Here is an 18,170-nt window from a genome sequence, read left to right on the forward strand (position 1 = left end):
CTGCCCAAAATCCTAGCGATTGGGCTGTCATCTCGCTTGTTCATACACCTGTTTTACGAACGTGTCCGATCGATTTCGTGCAAGGTGATCGTGGTTAAAAGCAGTCCCGATGTGATGCTCGTTATTGCACTGGCAAACACACTGCGATCGTTTTAAATTTGACTGTTCAGCTTCTCAAACTATTGCATTAGCGATAAATTATTGTTTCTAAATTTAACGTGTTCATCTTTGCTGCCTTCCAACGTCAAATGTACGCAAAATGGATCGTGCAACGATCTTGACTCGTCGCCGTTCCCTACGTGCACAGTCCCGCAAGTCCCGTGTACGGATGAATGGTTAAGGAACGGTTCTTAACTTTTAGCGCTACCGTAACCGCCGCAGAAGGTTGCTGTCCGTTGTTGTCGTTCGCTCATGCTCGTGTGTGGTCATGATTATTTTCGATTTATTTACGTTTGCCGTTCCATGTCGTCCCGCTAAACCAACAGTTTTGGCGTAAGAATAGACGCCGTCCATGAATGGCAGAATAGCGTCCTCGTCTCTCTCTCTTTCCCTCTCGCTCTTGTAACGCAAGCCTCACATTGACCATCAGCAGAAACGATGAGGGATGGCGCGTTGTTGTGCTGTGCTGTTTTCCCGTCCCAAAACTGTGGTAGGAGCGACAAGAAATCCCACTGCCAAATAGTGGTTTCAACTAGCGCACACATCTGTTTGTGAGGGGAAATTTATCACGATCACTGACCGTTGCTAACTTGACGTTAATGATTGCACTAAATGTCTGCAGCGGGTGGCAAGTGCTGTAGGATTAGCTGTCGGAATTGAATAAAACCGAGCATTTCAGAGGTTGATGCGATCGCTTCCACCACTTTGTTTATGCGAATGTTTGTTATTATTAATTGAAGCTAAAGATGTTTGACACTTAGAGAGACTTTGTTAGACAGTCGAATAACAAAAAATTGATAAATTATAATAAAACTGCTACATTGTTACTTTCGGTATGTAATTTACAAGAAACATATTTGCGAATCGGCAGCTCTTTTGCGTTTGCGGCTGCCTTCGAACGTTTCAGCATATCCAAAGAGGTCGTCACTAAACTGGTCCATTAAGTCGATAGCCGATTCTGACTCGAATTGGCTATATCCGTCACCAATTTCACTGATTGATTCCGGTATCTTCACATACTGTCCGAACTCCACACTTGACTGGGAGGAACTTTGCAAAGATAGGTGATATTGCATTCTATTAAGATGTTTGGGGACTATTTATTGTTTATAGTTCCTAAAATTCAGGAGCGAATTCCTCAGCGACGAATTCTGTGTCGAAACTCATAAGAACTAAATTTCTTGCTCAATTATTACTGATTGAGATACCCTGCCACTAGTGGACTTTTATACCATTTTTGATTCGGATTAATTAAACCGGCAGCAAACACTTGAACTAATAAGAAGCGAATGTTAAAACACCTTGCATTGATTGCTTGCTCGAATAGTATTCATACAAATACTATTCCAACGACGACGACATGACGTCAGAAGACCGGGGAGCTCCTGCTGTCGCCTATGAGCGAGAAGCGTCGAGTGCCATAACGACGGAGAGCGAGAGAATTAAGTTGCTGTTCGTTATGTTTTAGCATGTGAAATGTTAGTAAAATACGTGTTACACAATAAGTCAATTTTCTTAGCACTCATACTTGGGCATCAGACTTGGGCGCTTCTTCTATTTGGCGTAACGTCCTACGCGCACATGCCGGACTATACAGGCTTTCGAGACTTAATTCACATTACTACGCAGGATAAGTCAATACTTGGCTACAGGGACACGGTCAATTCTAGGCTTGAACCCATGACGGGCATGTTATTGAGTCGTTCGAGTTGACGACTGTACCACGGGACCGCCCCTTTGGTGCTAGACTTGGGCGCTATCAGGTTGATAATATAATCATGACCATAAGGATCGATGGTTTGCTTTTTCACATATTTATTCGATTTAGTCAAGGCAAATGCAATTCAAACATTGAAGAATCTCTGACTAACTTTAGGTTTATTATTCCAATCCATCCTCGAAGTTTAGGCATTTCTCGAGGATTTGCAATAAAAAAATTTTGGTTCGGTTGGGTTCATCCAAAATCGAGTCATTTCGTCCCAAAATACAACTTCGCATTTTGTTCCGGCACACTTTTCCACCCGTCGTACCCTTCAAGCTTTCTGATCGTTTCCGGACGGCCAAACGAAGCGAAAACAAATGTCCATACTTAATACTATCGTATGTAAATAAATCATTCTTCCCCGAGCAAAGACGGTTCCGCTTGCAATCGGATAAACAGAGATTTCGGGAAAGGAAAATGTTGCAAGCATGTATTTAACGACTATGTACTTGAAAATTTAGATTCGTTGTTCGATGATGTGATGCAAATTCACAATCACTGCAGATCGTTAAGGCGTGCAATTGCATTCTAAACTTGCTTTTGCTTATGAAAATTTAGTGAAAACGTCAAATTTTATGGCATTAAAATGGATACTAAAGTTGAAAACGTTTTATAAATACTTCATTCTATGCTATTCATACATTCTATTTTTAAAAGTTTCCACACTGCCTAAAAAAAATGGCACGTGACAAATGCCACTCTTGATCAGTATTAGACCCAACAAACGAATCTGCAAAAGACATAAAATAAACACGAGACAGCCTTGACTGAAAACCCAACCGGAACCGAAGGTGTAGTGCTAGAACGTGCACGATCGGGAATGGTGTGACCTCGAACTTGCGTGCGAACATCTTAATAGAGCACAATTGAAATGGGCCCGATATATCATTTGTAGCTTTGTAAATTTGTCTGCCCCCCGTGGGATCTGGGACCAGCTCTCCCCCTCTGTACCAGCGTGCCAGAGAAATGTGTTTTGCGCCTCGTCAGTAGTCACTCGAGCCACTACACCAAGCGAAAGAGAACGGCACGACAAACAACGGAAAAGGATCAAGTCGATCCGCGCTGTCGGCGCTTAGATACTCATTTATTATGGTCGTTTTGCATGGTGAGGGAGGGTTGCGTTTCATGTTCATCTTTCCAAAACTTGGTCGTCGTGCAACCGAAACATACAACCTCACACATTAATTAATGCTGAATCGCGTTGCACGTTCCCGCCCGTGTGCTGCCGCCGCTGTGGTCCAATTCGCGTGGTTGTAATATTAATTTTATTAACCATGGCATCATCAACCTCTAACCGCGACTGGTTGGCACTCCCAGACTTAAGAATGCGTTTCCGAAGAAGAAAAAACCGGGTATTAAATAGATAGTTTGTGTGTCTTAGTGAGAAAAGCAACTAAACTCTTGTTGAAAGATTTGCCCAGGTAGCGGGTTTGTGAAAATGTGAAAAGCAAGAAAATCCGTGTGCGCCCCGTACCCTTAACTATGGGGTGCCACTTGTGCCGCTTTCAACAATGTTTGATAAATTTACGGACACCGTGTTTCGGGCAAAACCGTTCTACACCTCACAAAGCGCAGCAAGCACCGCACCAAAGCACCGGACTAATTATTGTGGCTATTAAATTAAATATGTCACGAAATGTTCACGAGAGTGTGGGAAAGAGTGGTGAAAATTAAACCAGGCCTTACCGTGGTGTCGCAGAAACTAGTTCTAGCTTTCCACTAGTAACTGACCGTAACGTTCGCAAAATGTAACGCCTTGTTGATGTGTGAAATGACGCGGGGTAAAACATCTGAAAAAAAGCAATAATGCGGCTAACACAGAATGTAAAACATCTCGCAAAATACGAGTTAAGTTCAGTTGAGAAAATATGAGTTACGAGGCTTTGAAAGTATTCACCACTTGGGAGGAGCGTTTAATTTTTTAATTTAATTTAATTTCTACCCTACTCTGCTGTCTGCTCTACTCTCTTTGCCGATGATATCATCCTTTCGCCTCCCCTCACCGGCAACTGCACGGTGCATTGTTCTGTGTGCAAAGTGCACCACATTGCGATGCGTTACCATGCGTCAGCACGTGTAACAACCGTTTGCCAATTATTACTATTGTCCCTGAAAGTGGGTGGAGTTGCCTTTTACCCCCGAGGGCGAGCGAGCGCGCGCGGCACAAAGAAAGTGTGAATCGCGATCGTACTTTACTGGCTGTGTCGAAAACAATTGCTGTTTGGCATGCGAGATCCCTTTTTGGAGCGAAACCAAACCGACATGGGGGATGGGGGGGGAAGATTTGGCCTCCAAACGCTTGCACATACCCATGGTGCATCCTTCCTGCGAGCTGCGAAGGGCATCGTGTGCCGTTGTGCAATCGATTAAACGGGAACCCGTATGCTATCTTCCGGCTAAATGCAACTGGTTTGCTGCTTGCTTACTCTGGCTTAGGGTGGCGATTGTATATTATTTTCTTCAGCATTCTTTACACGACCCTGAACGTTGGCCCTAATTGTTGGCGCTTGTCGAGACGAAAAAGGGCTACTAAGTACCTTCGTAAACAAGAGCTCCGGTGTGTTCACCATACCGGGCTGGAGCTCGTGCGGAACAAGCTGTGTGTACCCGGTGTGCTTGTACGGCAATCGATAAGTGCAATGGTATCATGCGAATGATGATGATGATGATGATGACCCACCCATCGCGCCCGTCGTCGAATTCGTATTTTGCGCATCGTCTCTTTTGCCTGATTAGCGAACGTTCGTATGCGGATTGATGGCTGATTCTATGTGTGTGTGTATGGGGCGGCACGTTGTCTCGTTTGTGGCAAGGTTAAGGAGAAGGAGGTTGTGGTTTTGTAGGGGCGAAGTGGATATCTTCTTTGAGCTGTTTTAATTAACCCTTGCACGTGTAGGACATTGCATGTAATTTAAATGCAATGCAACTACAAACTATTAGGTGCTGGTGTTTGTTTTTATTGATGAACATGTGTACTTTTTTCTTTTCCCTAAATTGCATTTAATTTCATGCTATCTTCCGTATTTTTCAATTATGTTTTTATCCTTTACATTTTTGTGTAAGTAATATATTTTTCTTGTAAACGTTATGTTAGGAAAACATTGTCTGAAATGAATTACAGGGTTTTCCGAGTCAGTTTCGAATGTAAACGTTGTTCTTCACCGCATCCTAGATGTTTTTCAACAGCTATAAAATAGTTTATTTGTTTCAAAATGAAATTCCAGTTTCAATACATAATTTTCAACACATAACAAAGAACTGTCAAACTCAATCCAGCTTGAGTTGTGTTGAAAATCATGCTGTAGAAATTACAAATTATTTCGATGGAAATGAAATGCCAGATCGATCTGGAACAACATTTTGCATGAGGTGAATAACAATGTTTACATTCAAAAGCGACTTGGAAAAAATATTTTTTTATTTCTTCAGTATGATTTTCAACACTTAAAATGTCTGTTGTCATCGTTTTTCCACCGGAGTTTGTCCGGCAGCCGGATTTCATCACTCATTGACCGTTGAAGTGTTGAAAATCATGCTGATGTTACTTTCGAAAGTAACTTGGAAAACCCTGTATTCATCGCCTTCAAGATGTTTTTCAACAGCTGTCATTATACTGGCATCACAATAAAATTTCAGCTCTTACGCTTGATTTTTAACATATCACAAAGAACTGTCAGCTTGTCAGGTGTGTTGAAAATCATGTGGAGGAACTGAAATATTATTGTGATGCTTGAAAGCTGTTGAAAATGGTTTATTTGCTTCAAAATGAATTTTAAGTTTCAACACATGATTTTCAACACATATTGAATGACATATTGAATTCAATCTGCGTGCCGTGAACGTTTGTTTGCGTGTTTGTCAATTAAACTAAATGTAACGTCCCGTAGCTTGTGAGCACCTAGTTCATTAAGACTTTTTCTATGTCCGATAAACTTCTATTCTAAACTCAATAAATACTACATAATTAATACTGAAGAAAAGGTTTTAGCAATACAAGTTATACCATAAAATCATAACAACAAACAGTAAAGTTTACAAAGCAAATTTATTTTCCTTTTAAAAATACTTTAAATTCGTAAATTTGTGTTAAAATAAAACAAATTAGTAGTAAAGAAATTCAATTGGTACGCTCCAGCAAATGAAACACTCTTTCGCTAGTGTAAATCCCCATTCGTGTATATGCACCCTAGCGCTGTGTGTGTGTCTATCAAACGGGATTACCTGTCTGTTAAACCGCCGGTGCACGGTGCACCTTCTCGCCCGGTGCGTGAAAGATGCAACTGCAGTGTTTATTACATTTTGCGCATCAAAAACCTGTAGCCAAGCACCACACCCGCCAGCGGCTCGCGTGAGCGGCAACGCTACGACCGTGCTTCAATACCAGAGAGGTGAATCCATCTTACACGACCGATACATTAGGCATGACTTTACCATGACTCAATTTATAGCCACGCGGGTGTTGTCCGGTCTGCTTTGCGTACGCTGGAAACGAAACGCTGGCGATCGAACGTGACATATGACTCACCAGAGCGGACACTATTTTGCGTCGAGCTGTGTGATTTGTAGCAGTTGCTGGAGATGCTGTACCTAGAAAAGGTTGTTTTTGTTAAAGCTAGTTTCATGGATATTAAAGCAGAAAATAAGAAAGTGGAACACATTTATTCTATTTTGTTCCTCCTGCATTATTATGTTAACTAGAGAGTAGCCATACACGATCAACCCACCAAAATCATTATAATCGCTCATTTGGGTCAATACTTCTCGATGTCCATCTTTGTAAACGGTAGTGGTAGTGGCCATCGTCTTCCATCAATCATTGTTGTACAGCTCTATTTGCCACCGGCAACAGCACCTCAATGGGTCTGTGATGGGATTGGTTGTCCATTGCGCCCCGTGTGCCTGATCTGCTTTAACGCCAACGCCTCAGCCACTCGCCTATTGTATGATCGATGCTGTGAAATCGATCATCTGTTTTGCTAACCTCCGGCGCTTTCTTGCGGCCCCAAAATCTGGATAACGTCACGATGAACTAAATCTGGACAGAGTTAGTGGGAGAAAAATGACCACCACATTTGGAATGGAACTCACTGACTGAGGAAGCGCGATCGGTTATACGGATCGAATGAAGATTATTAATGGGAAACCATTAAAAAGCGGCAGTTGATCGTGTGCGTCTGGATTAAGTTACAAAAACCTACCACTACGTGACCCACGTAGTATGCGTTCAAGTAATAGTTTATTTTTTGGAGCAATTTTCCACCAATTTTTGCCCCCCTTCCAAATCACAAAATCGCATTAAACCACCAACTGGACGGAAGAATCGGTAGCAGCAGCAGCAATACATTCCATCTCCGAGGCATCGGATGTCTGTTTTTCAATTTTACGGAAAAATAACTTCCTCCACCACATTTATCCACCACAAACCAGGCGCAAAACAGGCGTTTCCTGATGAATGAGTGTGTGTTGCTTGGATTTTGCTTCGCGTTTTCGCCTGCTGCTGGCGTAAATTGTGCAGCCAAAATCCGCCAAAAAGTTTTTGAGTTTTTTCTGTCTGTTTTGCCGTTTGAGTAAATCCTACGCTGTGTGTGGGTCTGTGTGTTTACGTAGTAGCACACAACACACTAACACACACACACACACACATATACGACTGCGTTTTCATCGCGCGCTCTCTTGAGTGTGTGGCGGCGCGCACACGATCGCGCCGTGTCTCTTGTGCACACGGCGCGTTACTATTTTTCCGGCTCACGGGCCGGCAAAGATGAGTGCAAAAACACTGCGGCAGAGTGATTAACAGAGTGCTGGGGGGGACGGAGCAGTCGCGGGGCACTGGGCAACGGTGAAAGGTCACCGTACGCGGTAAGGAGAGTGGAAACACGCTTATGAAAATCATGGTGTGCTGGTGGTGTTGGTTGATCGTTGGCACGGTGGTGGAAAATCGAGCTCAGGGAAGATGAGTGGAAAAAATGGAAGAAAAATGATTTAATAATTGTTCTTAAACGCATTGAGTACATCGTGTGCGTGGCACAAGAAATAACAGAAAATATAATTTCTAATCTATTGCTATATTTGCTATGGATTACAGGGTTTCCATGGGTTCACATAGTTGTGGGACACTTCTTTCACTCTTTCCTATTAGAAGTGAACTTCATATGTTGGAAATTGGCCTGTAAGGCACCCTTTTGCACTGGCTCGTTGGAAATTCCTATTGGATTTGTCCAACAAGGGTACTAGAGAGTCGAATTCCCATTACAATAAGTTCATTTCATGGAAGCAAGAGTCAATAAAGTGTCCCACAGCTATGAGAACTCCTGTGAAACCCTGTAAACCTCTGCTGCCCAGGGTTTTCAGGTCAAGCAGCACGGAAAGACGCTGACCTTCTTCGTGTGACAATTTAGTGAAGGATTTCAGAACGGATTTTAAAAATAGGCCACACTCTCTGTCTCTTTCCTTTTTTTAAATAATTTGTTATGATTTCCATTCATCCATAGAATGATGCACAACCTTCTCTTGCACACACATGTTAGTCGCTAATGTGTGATGGGACACAGCCACCAACAGTCAACTCACAAACACACAACCACACTATTTCTTATCATTTAAATTGCTTGCACACGATCAATAACATCGATTACGTGTTGCTTGTGTTGCACTGTTTACGAATTGTTGTAATTGCTGTTTGTCTTTCTGTGGTTTGTTGGGGTTCATATTATCTCATAGACTTTCCACCATAAAATGATCGCCAGCTCAAGTGGTACACACTAAAAGCCCTTTTTTAGTGTCTTGCTTTTTAGTAACGCGAAACAGTATTCAATTTCAACCCCAGCAAACTCTTCCTATCTCTCCAATTGTCTGCCGCAGTGCGGCCAATAAGGCAAACTCTTGAAAGTCAAAGCGAAAGGAAAAAATCGTCTGTTTTAAATCTTTATCGCCATCGAATCTCGCGCCTCCTTCGCACACCAACCACCACACGCTTCCCCAGACAGACGATCGTCTGGCGCAAACCAACCCAGCTCGATGAGAGAAGTGATTGCATTAAAAAAACGAGTCCCGAAATTACCGAAGCGAAACAAAATGCGCCAAACACAATAAACAGAATGCTGGCAAAGGCGTTGTTCATCAACAATTGTCTAAGAACCATTTAAAAACCGCTGGAGATCGTTCGAACCAATTCGTTCGCAGGATCGTTTGATCGTGCTACACTCACCTTTCTCCGTTGCGGTGTGTGGGATGTAAAAAACACACGAATTTTCAAACAACTTCGCCCGGAATTGGCATCACTTTTCACACCCATTGCTGGATGCAATTCCTAAACCTCACCCTACCTACGCTGTGCTGCCCTTGAACGTTCAAACGGTAGTAAAATGAGGGGAGCTCTTCGCTCGTTCGAAATGCGTGTAAAAACAATCCCCCTTCCTTTCCTCTGGGAAGCCCTCCCCCACTGTCGATGCATCTTCTTCCGTTTTTGCACCCGTTCGGGGTGTGTTAGTGTAGAGCGTCATCTTCTATTATAACTATTCCATTTTGCACAAGTAGGGATGGCGGGAGGACGTCTAGGAACGTGTGCGGGGTGTAGCGCCACACCAAGAAATTGAACACCGTTTTACACGTTTATGTGTGTGTGTGTGTGCCCGCGCTTGTGGATTTCGCTCCAAAGTCAGTGGGTTTTCAAAAGCGACTGTAAACGCGTCTCTCACACCCCTACGATCATCCCGAAACTCCACACCGCTCTTCTGTTTGGATCGCGCACGGCTTGCTGCGATTTCTAATGGACAAAACAAAACACGGCTAGAGTGAGACAGCGAGAGCGAGAGAGATGTGTAAGCAAGCGCACGGGAGAACGAAATCGCTCCCCAATGTCCAAATGGCGTCAGTGTCAGTGTGTGTGTTTTGTGGGAGGTTGTGGGGTGCAAAAACACTCCCCTACATTGCACCACCACACCCCTCCCCCCCTATTTGTCTCCCCATTCACACAGGGGTGGCAATAGTAGCAGATCGTACCCCGACGGGCGGCACACTGCTCAGTTCGCATTGAGACCGCATCGCGGCAACAACCTAAACGCGCTACGCCCCGAACGTCATCTAGTCCGTTTTTTCGTTCTTGAACAGGAAGGTTCGTTTGGATCTTCCCGAAGCGCATCCTTATTTTCTCGCTCGCTCGCTCTATCGTTGAAGGTAATTGTGCGTTAAGTTTTTAATAAATACTTTTCTTTTGCTTCACAGATCAGCGCCGGCACGTCGCACCAGCACCAGTCGGTGACGGACTACGCGAAGCCAAACCAGGGCACCTCGCACTACCAGAGCACGCTGACGACGGTCTCGACCACCGAGCATCTGCCGCCGGCCTCGTCCGATCAGCTCGATTCTATGCTCGGCAACCTGACCGCCGATATGAGCCGCCAGGGTGTGAACACGACGCAGAAGGGCTGCTGCAACGCGTGCGACAAACCGATCGTCGGGCAGGTGATAACGGCCCTCGGCAAAACGTGGCACCCGGAGCACTTTACCTGCAACCACTGCAACCAGGAGCTGGGCACGCGGAACTTCTTCGAGCGCGACGGCAACCCGTACTGCGAGCCGGACTATCACAACCTGTTCAGCCCCCGGTGCGCCTACTGCAATGGGCCGATTCTCGATGTACGTGCACGCCCTCCTCCCCGGGAGCATCTTTTGTGTGTCTTGTGTGGGACTTTTGCTTTATTTCTTCGAGTTTGGTTGTCTCTCGTTTCAGAAATGTGTGACAGCGCTCGAGAAAACGTGGCACACGGAGCACTTCTTCTGCGCCCAGTGCGGCCAGCAGTTCGGCGAGGACGGGTTCCACGAGCGCGACGGCAAGCCGTACTGCCGCAACGACTACTTCGACATGTTCGCGCCGAAGTGCAACGGGTGCAACCGGGCCATCATGGAGAACTACATCTCCGCCCTGAACAGCCAGTGGCATCCGGACTGTTTCGTGTGCCGGGTAAGTTGCGTGTGGCGGTGTGGTGGTGGACCTTTGCTGCTTTCTCTTTCAGCTTTCTGTTTTCTATTTCTCCGAAGGACGAAAGGGGTTTGGGGTTCTATCGGGGCGGGATGGGGTGGGGAATGGGAAGCAGTAGGAAGAGTGTGGATCAGTAATCAACTTTCATTATAGGACTGCTCGAAACCGGTCACCGGCAAGTCGTTCTACGCGATGGAAGGCAAACCCGTCTGTCCCGGCTGTGTCGGCGCTGATGAGGACGAGTAAAATAAGCAATCATCGGCAGCAAAGTAGTAGCATCGAATGTGCCGCGGTGGTGTGATGTGGTGGTCAAGAGAAACGCGAGTCGCGATTGATGCCCAAAACGGATCAGCTTTTGCGAGGGAGTGCGGGGGCAGTGTTGTGGCAGCGAGGATGCAACTTATCAATGGAGCGGCCAGCAGCCGAAATGATGCAATATCCGGTTGTAAGAAGTGCGCTGGTCCCAAAAGGGTGGGTGATGATGATCCGGTGATGATTGGCATCATCCGAGGTTAAAAATAGCCTTCCCTCTCCGCTCCCTGATTAGTGTGTCCGAGCTCCATCACAGCACAGCACCATCAACTGCTCCTGCGTGCGTGCTTTCGACGCGCGCGGTAAATCAATCGACCAACGCCGCCACTCTCGTCTCTCACACACTCGACCATCGAATCCGTCCGTTCTGCGATGCTGAAAAAACACAAGATGACCTACATCTGCGGGGGTTTTTTTTTAATACACAAAACGCACACGCCTCAATTTTCACCACGTCCCCTCCCCCATGCTCCCGTTTTGCACGGCACAACAAGTTCGGAAACTATTTTCAGCCGACATTCTCGATGCGTGAACGCGCGCGCGAAATGGAATAGTGTCACGGCACAAACACCCAGCGAGATAATCTCCCTCCTCCATCATCGTTCCCCAATTCTCTGTGCAATGGAGGTCATCATTCTAGCATCTCCGCCTTCCCCATTTGCCCCCCTCTTGTTAATGTTGTTTTTCTTACCTAAGCAAGTCCTTACGGCATGACCCACCCCGTACACAAGACATGTAAGGTGGCGCTCGCGTAGAGACAGAATGACGCCCAGCGCCGACCAGCATTGTGATGCACACTTTTTGGACGATCACACACATACACACCTTTTTTGGACGATCGAAAGAAAAACAATGACCCCCCGCGGGCCATACACTTACCACCTTACTTTAGGTACTTTAGCTTTTGGCATAATAACATGCACCCCCCAAAATGCGGCTTCTCTGTTTAGGAATTGTACTGGACTGTACTCGGCCACAAATTTGCATCACCTTATCACTTTACCCGACCGACCCTTTGAATCTAATATATTGTTATAAATGTATATTGTAAATAAAGAGCGATTAAACAAGACGATAAATAAACAAAAAACAAAACAAAAAACAGAAAAAAACAAAACAAAACACACACTATTTTAAAGAGAGACATTCGTGCGCTCGCTCCACGTTTTTGCGCGTGTTACCGTGCGTCCTTGAGACACGTGGTGCTGCTGCGTACGTATGCTTGTGTGTGTGCGCACCCACACGATGCGTAGGATTGCACCTTTTTACGCATTTTTGGTTTTGTTTTTTTTTTGTTCTGTTTTGTGTGTCACCCATGGACGACGGATGACCTCATCCCTGGGTGACGTCATAGACCTGCCCCTAGACACTGGACGCATACTGGCTTGCGTGCTGCTGCACAAGCTCTACGAGCCACCAGACGTCTCCATTTCCACACGCCATGTTTCGCTGTGGGGGTTTTGTTTATTCTTTTTTTCAACCCCGACCCTTTGGAGAATGGAAAAGACATAGTGGAGAATCCACACAACCGGACCGTGTCACGCTCTCACCCCGCCTTACACGGTGTGATATTCCAGACGGGAATGACGCAATACATGGACCGACGATCCGCACGGAACAGGGTGAGGGTGAACTAATTATTATGAGCTGTTGAATGATGCGATGAGAGGTGGCTGTGGTGGCGGTGGTGGTGCTCACACCGATTAAAAACTAATTGCTGAAACTGTGAGTAAGGCGGGTATGCCGCCGCCTGATCGTCATCTTCTGGTCCACAAAATAAGGAAGGTTTATTTTTGGGGCGGCCGAATGATTGATGGCGCTTCGGTCAAGTTGGTGTCATTTTGTTGGTACTTTTACTAGCTAGCTGCTATTTTCGAGGGGTACGACTATCTTGCCGATGATTCTACAGTTCCCATGAACCTAAGAACGATAGAGCTGGAGCAGAATATTGTGACATCATTGCAACTAACTGTTGCCCCTTCGAATGCGCGTATATTGTCAACAGCGATAGCGCACTAGACTCCCAATACTACGGTGTGAGATGGTCGATTGTTATCGAACATTACATGAACTACATCGCTACACACAGACCCGCTTCTTCCAGCGTGATGATTGCTCAGACTCGTTGCCCGTTGAAGAAGAACGTTGCTTTTTTCCTTTGGCTCTTTTTCACACCTCCACGGATGGATGATGGAATGTGAGGTAATTTGCAAGTAGTAACGAACACCTTCTCGCACGCCAAACGTTTGTTGTTTCAATCGTACACGTTTTGGTGTTTGCACTGTTGACGGTTTGCTTGGTTACTTACTGTTAAGCGTCATGATACGTGTATTGATCAAACAACACACAATTCAAAGAAGACTCAATATTCCAACCTGCCAGAAGGTTGCAGGATAACTGGAAAGGTGTTATGGTTTAGAAATCATGCTTAATTTTGTTCTGATTGATCCTAAAGCACATGGAATCATCCCTAAATGTTGTATGTTGACGCCAAAATCCTTTGAACGTTGTTTCTTTACACTCAGAAAACGTATGGCAAATCTAAACGAATGCCCCATGTGCTCTCGACTAACAGTACCAACACACACATTCCCCAAAACGTTAAAAAAACTTCAATTCAAAGAAAAAACAACAAACGTTATCCTTCAAACCGAAACTACTTTCGCTTGAGGTGTGTTCTACGCGCCAGGGGAATATGGATAATTTTCCGATTGAACTAACAGCTAGTTGGCAACGGTCAATAGAAAACGCAAAAAAGTCAAACCAATGTCCAAGCGGGAGTAGTACTGAGTCCTAAAAATACCAACCCGCCAGTTTGTAGCAGTTGCCGCAAGGAAGTCCACCCAGGCCACCCAGGCCATCCGCACGATTCGCGCGATCACTTTGAAGCAAAAGATCCTCGTGTTGACAACTTCCGACTTTTGAAGTGTGGCCAACGGAGTGTGGGAGAGATTGGAACGAGCAACGACAACAGCACACGACACAAAGCAGATTTCGGGCCGGAACACTGTTGTGATCTCGGTGGATGGGGGGAAAGGTGGAGACACAAAACCCCGACCTTCCAATCCCCCGCCACAACACCGCACGATCGATCGTATTAGAGCGTAAATGAAACGGATGGCAGATTGCCCGCGGCTCTTTGGGCAGATGAATGGGCGTGGAAAAGGAGTGTGTGTGTGTGTGTTTTAGAGGAAATAATACAAAAAAAAACACCTTTCCCAATTGACTGTGGGTGGGTGTTTGTGGATGGAGAAGCTATAAATAAGTCGACCCGTACGCCTACTAGAAATCCGCCCCTGCCATGAAAAGTGCCCCTGCCAAACTGTACCCAAAGCATCTCTTTCCTGTGTTCAGCACGTCTCATCGTAGTGCAGCTTAAAACATTTATCATTTGCGAGCATTTGACACGTACAGGTAGAGACAGTTTCATCTCTCTACATTGGTGGATGCTTGGCGTTGGAAGATGAAGGGTCAAAATCAGATTAACCTGATGTCATGCTGAGTTGGAGGAGCGATCCTTGATTGGAAGGTCAAGTTTGATTTAGGGAAATTGAGATGGAGATTCGCGTGGCTTTCATTAACCTAATACATCGGGGACACGCGTATCATTGCTTCATTTTATTCAGTAGGTCCTATTTCTTTATTTAAATGCTTTAATATGAAAGGACATTTTGATAGAGATTTGGACGATTCGGACAAATCAATGCCCGAATACGTTCTTGGAATGACACCTGTTGCTTTAGATATGATGACTTGGTTAGTCCTTAGGACTTTTTAATTTAATCAGTGATGTTGGATGATGTGGACACTACTAGAAATTATTCATTCCTTTCTTATAGAGATTGATATAGAAAGATGTTCCAGCTGTGATTTGTGCATAAATTCATTATATGGCGGATAAATGGATTTCTATGCTCCAAGACTCAGTTGCCGATCGAGCGAAAGGGGGTTTTCAATTATATTTCATAAAATGCCAATTGAATATATAGATATCCTGATACCAAAAGAAAGGATATTCTATTGCTCAATTATTTGCATTGTTTTGTACAGTAAAACGTTATTTTATTCTTAATATAGATAGATCTTAATATAGATCTCTCGTTGTGAGGTATAATTTGTGCCATTTTGATTAAAAAATATTAAATATTGAGATTTATTTTTTTTAATGCACACAAAACTTTGCATTACCTCGATCACTATACATACCGTCAGTTTAATGAGGTCAATAACACTGTATACGATTGCCAATGAATCGGAAATCGCGGTGTTGCAAAAACCTACTATACTTCATCGCTCCTTTTTGATCTTTTAGACTCACGCTCACTTTTGTTATGTTGGAATAGTTGTGACCCTATAACTGAATGTATAGAGGTCTCAAATTGGCAAATCCGTAGAGCTGTGGTCACCCGTTTCGCACATCACTAGCCACCACCTGCATGTTACACAGTGTGCTAGGGTAAATTAAGCTTCTCATCTGCATTAATCCACCGGAATGCATCATTTCACGATAATTTAGACCTGAGGTTGCATAGTGTTGCAACAAAGTAACGGGCCCAACTTGTAGTCAACTTCTGCCAACGATTAGAACGGTCAATTGGGAACAGATTACAATTTTCGGTAGAATGAAGATCGATCATTAATAGTAACTCTTGACGAGGACACTCTAAAACGTGCCAGTATGATGTATTAATGTATTATAAACCAAATATTTGTAATTTTTTATATTATCACTCGATTAATTGGACTGGTTACAGCGGTTCTTAATCTGATGCTGGGTCTATGAATGTCTGGGAATGATCACAATTACATTCATACCGATCGTGGGGCTGATCGTAAACCCAAACGGCGCACATTTGACGGCGATCATTCTGATTTCTTAATATTTATTGATTGATTTATTTATTACCACCGATTATATGCGTAGTGAGCATTTCCGCATTTATGTTATACCCTTTATTATCGGTACTATGTGCATATTGTATGAATATATCTATTGTTTTACAATAAACTCTCCACCAACAACATCGTTATATTCTCCTACTAATTCATGCTTTACCATCTTTCTCACCCACTTTTCCAGGATTGCCGCGAACCGTTCCACGGCGGTTCATTCTTCGACCACGAAGGGCTACCGTACTGCGAGACGCACTATCACGCGAAGCGTGGATCGCTCTGTGCCGGCTGCTCGAAACCCATCACTGGCCGCTGCATTACCGCCATGTTTAAGAAATTCCACCCGGAGCATTTCGTGTGCGCGTTCTGCCTGAAGCAGCTAAACAAGGGCACGTTCAAGGAGCAGAACGATAAACCTTACTGCCACCAGTGCTTCGATAAGCTGTTCGGCTAGAGGGATGATTTAGCGGGTCGGTTGTGGTCGTCTTCCCTTCTTCTTGAAAGAACCATTATTACTGAAGGGAGTGTGAGGGGGGATCCTTTATGATAGGGGACATTTTGGGGCGTTACCGATTGTCACAGCAACAGAGTTTTCATGTCACGTCTCCCTGTTTTTTTACTGCGTAACGTCACATCGTTAACACATCCAAACTTAATCTTAAAAATGATTTTTTTATTATCTTTAACTTAAAAGATGTTTTTTTACGGTCAATTCTACATACACGATGTGTCCCACAAACCGTTCTAAATTCGATATAACTCTAAGTGCGTCAATTAATAATTAGCAAGGTTACTGCTGTGCGTGCATGCAGTTTGAAGATGGGAAGAGAATCCCTCTACGTCGCCCAAGATCCCTCTCACTCTACCCCACGAGCACACAGGACAACACTTCCAATCGGAGTGGAGAACGGCTCTAGACGTATTAGTAGAGTGTATTGTGTGTTTTATGATGAGAAGAAGCTTACAAACATGTGTTAAAGTTGAAAACTAACCGCGCGAAACGATAATTATTATGCATTCACATGTAAACCCGGGACTGTTCTCCCCCTGTTCGTTGTTCTCCTTAACAAAACTAAAAGGCTGCACTCATCGACTAGTGATGTAGTCCCCACAACCGTACGAAAGTATCCTATCCGTACGACGAGCAGCAACGAGAGAAGTTTAATGATTTGCTGGCAAAAAAAGAAGCATTCAATGATATATAAGTTATAGCTAGTATAACTTTATTCAAATAAGGTTGTGTTGAACTATTGCTTAAGCATTTGCACCGGGAATTCTCTGACAGCAGCTAGTTTCCGCTGTCAGTTGAGCACATCAGTCCGGTCTCTTTTTATTACAACCGTCGACAAGGAAGGACGTTAATAAAGAACGGGGAGTAACAAACGATAACTGGCGCAGCCGAAGCTTTCGAACGACAAAAAAACGAAACCCTAATCAACGTTGCTTATCCAGTACATCCAAGGCGGTTCAACTGGTGAACAATTAACGATTATTTTTGGAGAGTATTGGACTTCGAAAGGCGAACCCGAGCAACCGGTTTACCCATCTCTGGCGGAATACCAGCGGATTTGTGCTGCTCGATAGACGTGACCTCGCATTAACAATACAATTGTGAGTATAGGTTTGCGATACCGAGTGAATAATGGAGAAGACCGTCGAAAATTTGCAAGCGCAGATAAACGATCTAGCTAGGAGGTTAGCGGAAAGACAAATAGTAGAACAGGTTGACGCGGCGGTGAAATACACCCAGCTACCCGACACATTAAAGTATCTACCGGAATTTACGGGCGATAAAAATACGTTAACCACATGGATTGACACAGTGGAGAGGACATTGATCCTTTGTCAAGAGTCAGAAGGAAGTGCGGTGTATCAAATGTGGTTGGGACACGTGCGAAATAGAGTAGTTGGCAAGGCAAACAAAGCATTACTGACGAAGAACTGTCCACTTAATTGGACTACAATGAAACAAATCCTAAATGAACATTTCTCTTCGAAAAGGATTTTATCCAATATTGTGTCAGATATTTTGGTTCTAAAGCAAAATAGTCTATCGCTTAAAAA

General features: G+C 44.3%; 1 protein-coding gene across 8 annotated transcripts in view; it reads left to right on the forward strand.

Moving 5' to 3' along the window:
- The window catches only part of LOC120901499 (leupaxin), a 70,653-nt gene extending 53,158 nt beyond the window's left edge, over window positions 1-17,495 (forward strand). For 6 of the 8 annotated variants that reach the window (XM_040309497.1, XM_040309494.1, XM_040309498.1 and 3 more), the window contains 3 exons: window positions 10,145-10,558; window positions 10,653-10,883; window positions 16,294-16,560. In XM_040309497.1, the coding sequence (XP_040165431.1) occupies window positions 10,145-10,558; window positions 10,653-10,883; window positions 16,294-16,560 (912 nt within the window). Of the gene's footprint in view, window positions 1-10,144; window positions 10,559-10,652; window positions 10,884-11,054; window positions 12,354-16,293 lie in introns of those variants that run through there. The other 2 variants (XM_040309495.1, XM_040309499.1) reach the window with 2 other exon arrangements.
- Window positions 17,496-18,170: the final 675 nt, after the last annotated feature.

This window comes from Anopheles arabiensis, chromosome 3 (genome assembly GCF_016920715.1).
Source record: "Anopheles arabiensis isolate DONGOLA chromosome 3, AaraD3, whole genome shotgun sequence".
NCBI lineage: Eukaryota > Metazoa > Arthropoda > Insecta > Diptera > Culicidae > Anopheles > Anopheles arabiensis.